The 4,354-nt window shown below is 57.3% G+C and overlaps 1 protein-coding gene across 2 annotated transcripts in view; it reads right to left on the bottom strand.

Moving 5' to 3' along the window:
• The window catches only part of EVL (Enah/Vasp-like), a 91,579-nt gene extending 87,555 nt beyond the window's left edge, over positions 1 to 4,024 (bottom strand). For both annotated transcript variants that reach the window (XM_013003727.3, XM_045288203.1), the window contains exon 1: positions 3,840 to 4,024. In XM_013003727.3, the coding sequence (XP_012859181.2) occupies positions 3,840 to 3,862 (23 nt within the window). In that variant the 5' untranslated portion in view covers positions 3,863 to 4,024. The remainder of the gene's footprint in view (positions 1 to 3,839) is intronic.
• Positions 4,025 to 4,354: the final 330 nt, after the last annotated feature.

The raw sequence follows: 4,354 nt of genomic DNA, 5'->3' as shown, positions 1-4,354 counted from the left end.
TTTTTGATAGCCAGGCACCATCAGCTTTCTTCGCCACATTTGCTTACGCACCCATTTGTCTTCAGTGATCCGTTCAACACCTCGTGATCACACAGGCTGATATATTGTTCCATGTGGGCTTTGTTGCTTCTGAGCTAGATGGCCGCTTGTTTACCTTCAAGCTTTTAAGACTCCAGACGCTATATGTTATTGTTGTTTAACAGCCCAGTAAACTTAAAACATTTCCTAAGACGGGGTATATAAATTTGAATCCATACAGAAGAGGCCCGAGTTGGAGCCTGAAGGAGCGGGTACATGTCTACTGAGCCCACTGACCCTCAGCACACATTCTGTCCAAGGGAGCAGAGACCCGAGGGATGTGTGTCTACACAACAGCCTTCACTGACAGCTTGCCCGGTGTTTGAACAATAGTCTTGCCACCAATGGCAGCCAACACATCCCCTAGCACGCTGGGAGGGGCTGGCCCAGGCTCTCTACCTGTGGGTTCCAACCCCTCTGGGGGATCAAATGACCCTTTCACAGTGGTTGTGAAAGTAGCAAAATTACAGTTATGAATTAGCAACAAAAATAATTTTATGGTTGGGGGTCACCACCACATGAGGAACTGTACTACAGGGTCACGGCATTAGGAAGGTTGAGAACCACTGATGTACAGAGTGCGGCCCTGGGGTCTTATAAAACGGGATAGGTCTCCTGCACTCAGGCAAACAGGTGGAGGACCTTCCAGTTTTCTCAGGAGACCAGCTGTCCACTTTTCAAGCCTCAAAACCAGTGGTCCAGGTGGCCCCTGGGCCGAACGCTTTTCTGCCTCGTTAAATCCTGGTCAGGTGGGTCACGTGCACTGCTCCTTTAGGCCTTTGTTGTTGCTGCGATGGTGCCATCGAGCCTGTTCCCGCCCACAACGGCCTGACGTCAGTCTCAGTTAGGTACTATGGACATGCAGTGACCACAAGAACCGGGTCAGGAAAGCGCTCGAGAGACACAGAATCTGTAGGGAGGAGAACCGTGTGGACAGACACCTCCGTGTCAAACCAGAGTCCTCTTTGCAGGGAGTGTGGCCCGAGTGATTCAGGGTCAGGGTACATCGGCAGGAGGGTCTACCCACCAGGACGGAACAGGTCGACACACGGGTGAGTCACATGAGAGGGACTCTATGGAGCCCTGGCGGTGCAGTGGTGATGTGCTGGGCTACCGTTCGCGTGGTTGGCAGTTCGAAACCACCAGCAGCCCTTCAGGAGAAAGGTTGGGCTTTCTACTCCCATAAACAGTTACAGTCTGGGGAACGCCCCTCCCCCCTCGAGGGTCGCTATGAGTCAGCACTGACTCGATGGCCGTGAGTTTGAGCCATGCTCCAGAGAGCCAATGCCATGCCCACGACCTCCCTTCATGGACAGCCGTGCAGATTTCCATGGCAGGCACCAGGGCTCCATTCTCCAAGGCAGACAGAGAAAGAGCCAGAGCCCTAGCAGCCGGGGTTTATAAGGCAAATCCTCGGATTCTCTTCCCAATCTCCTTTCTCCTGCTCAGTCACAAGCCTGGGGGGGCACAGTGGTAGACCACCGGCCACTCCTCGGAGAATGATGAGGTTTGTTTCCACTCCCAGCAAGAGTTATGATCTCAGAAACCCAGAGGGGTTTCCCACAGGGGCAGTTCTACCCTGGCCTACAGGGCTGTTATGAGTCAGACTTGGCTCGATGGCATGGACTTCGGAGCTTGGAGCCTGTGGTCAGACATTCCCAGGCGGAGGAGGAGGGGGAGAGGCGTCGCTGCAGCGTCTGACTACCTCTCCCAAGGTTCCAGCTTACCTGGCTCTGCCCCCTGCCTGCCTGGCCTGCACCTTGAACTGCTTCTTCCTGATCCTGTATCTCCATCCTGACTTGGCCTCCCATGCCCTGTCTCAATGGTGGCCAAGTTGTGTGGAGCTTTGCTAAGCCTGTGCTTCGCAGATCCTGGTCCCCAGGCCTGCAGCATCAGGCTTGCCTGGAAGCTTGCGAGAAATGCAGATTCTCAGGCTCTCCCCCAGGCGCACTGACTCGCGAAACCCAGGAGGGCAGCCCAGGGACAAGAGTGCCAGCCAGCCTCCAACGTGGCCCCTACCTGCCTCACCTGGTCATCTGGGTCACCGTACATACAGGGAAGGAAGCACGTGCCTGGTACCAGGCTGCAGCCCCAAACCCAGCCAGTCTCAGCATCACCCCTCCAGCCAGCTGAAGTGAAACACATCGCTGCCACTGGCCACCATCACGAGGCCTCTTCCCCGTTGACTAGGTCAATGGCCTCAACCCCCCGCAGGCCCGACTCTCGGCTCTTGCAATGGGGTTGAGCTTGTGCACGTGAAGGGACTTCTAAGAGACTATGGGACAGCAGTCTGAAAGATCGTGGAATTACCCCGAAAACGCTCTGAAGCCCTCCTCTCCATATGCTCCCTCTTGAATCTCCACAAGCTCTCTGAGGGGGTATAGCAAAGGTGGATTTGCTCTGGTATAAACGCTAGTCATACCATGTGGAACTCCCACCTGGACCACGGGTCCCATCCAACACTGACAGAAGCTTTCCTGGGATTAGAACCCAGGCCCCCTGATGCATTCCCGAGGGGACTGTCTACTGCATGAGCCAATAAACCAATTACTGTTCATTGCCTCCCCGGGACAGTCACTATGGGAGGGCATGGGCCCCAAGTCACTGGACCAGGCTGCCACATAGGAAGAAGCTGTCTCTCACAGGCTTGCTCACTTAGAGGCCACGTGGAGGCCTTCCCGGGAACAAAGGGCGGCTCCCCCGGGCCAGGTGAGGGTGGGGACCAACCGAACTCCAGCATCTCCCAGTGGTGTCCTCTCCTGCCCTGATAGCTGGACAGGGCCCCAAGTCTGCCCAGAGATCATAAAGGGCAGTTATCCCATTACAACCATCACACCTATGGTGCTAGCATGTGGAGGGGATAAAAAGGGAGGCACGGGGTGCCGCACAAGCCCATCGATGTGGGGGTTCAGCTCAGCTCAAGAACACAGAGAAACTCTACTTGAAAAACGAGGTGCCGTCAGAGGTCAGGAACACACACACACCACACACACACACACACACACACACACACACACACACCACACTCACGTGAGTTCCATCAGATGGCAATCGGGGTGAGAACAATCCTAGCAGCCTCCCCCTGCCTCCTTTCCCAGAAACTCTCTCTGTGGGCCCACCCCTCCCCTGCATGCACCCCCAGGGACAGATGCCTGGAGAAGCCAAGGAAGAATGGGAAGGCCTGGGATTCACAAAAGGCTCTTCTCACTTGGAGCGTTAACAATTGCAGCAGCTGGAAAGCTTGCCGGCTCAAGACACACACCGCAGGACTCTCCCCGGCACACAGCCCTGCAGAGAGCTGGGCAGGGGCACGACGGGCCTGACGCTGCAGAGAGCCCTGCGGGATCCCTCACTGCCACGGTAGTGACGGGCAGTCTCAGGATGATGATCTTATTTTACAAAGGGCAGTGGGCTCCGTGAGTTTGACAAAGGAGGAAAAACAAAGGACGGCAGGAGAAACCTCCTGGCTGAACAAGTCGATGCCCGGGATCCCGGGCTTCACACCGCACAGGTGGGCAACCCCCGCCCCTCCCCGGATCTGCCCAGGAGGAAAGCAATGGCCCATGCCTTCAGCACCCTGCAGCTGGGCCCCCTGCCCACCTCCCACCACCGGGAATGGCCACACCAAAGGCTAGGGAGTGCCCCACTGCAGTGCCAGGCAGCCAAGGCCTGAGCTGTCATTACACAGCAGAAAAAAAAGAAAGAAAAAAAAAAGAACCAGGGGAGAACAAAACGCTGTGGCTGTACAGCCCCAGACCTACCTGAATTCTTCAAATGCAAACATGACCTGGCCAGGGGCAGGCTGCTCGCGTGGGGAGGCAGCCTTTGGGGGTGCGCAGGACAACCATTTAGCTCGTCCTTTGGCGGGTGCGAGGTGCGGAGAAGAGGCGGGGCTCCCCCCGCCCCAAGATTGCGAAGTGGTTGGTTTTCTGTGGACAGGCCTGCAGCTCCAGCTCCGCCAGCTGCTGACGCGCGGCAGGACCGCGGAGGCAGGGAGGAGACCATGTGATCACCCCGCGCAGCGGCTGATGAGTGCGCGGGGGGCCGGGACTCCAGCGCGGGGACACGGGGCCATACGCCCACCTTCCCCGCCCCCCCTCACCGGGACTCTGCGGGCTGAGGGGCGGGGGAAGGTCTTGGCAAGGCTGAAAGGCAGGAGGCAACCTGTGCTATTGTGTCTGCCTCATTACCTCATCTGCCTGCGGCTTGGAAGCTGGGAGTGACCTGGCAGGGCCACTGGACAAGGGAAGGCGCAGCCAGGCGGGTGGTCTTGGGG

Source organism: Echinops telfairi, unplaced genomic scaffold, assembly GCF_000313985.2.
Source record: "Echinops telfairi isolate 266 unplaced genomic scaffold, ASM31398v2 ScPeMD7_18;HRSCAF=68, whole genome shotgun sequence".
NCBI classification, from domain to species: Eukaryota; Metazoa; Chordata; class Mammalia; order Afrosoricida; family Tenrecidae; genus Echinops; species Echinops telfairi.
This window is presented reverse-complemented; position numbering and strand designations above follow the sequence as displayed.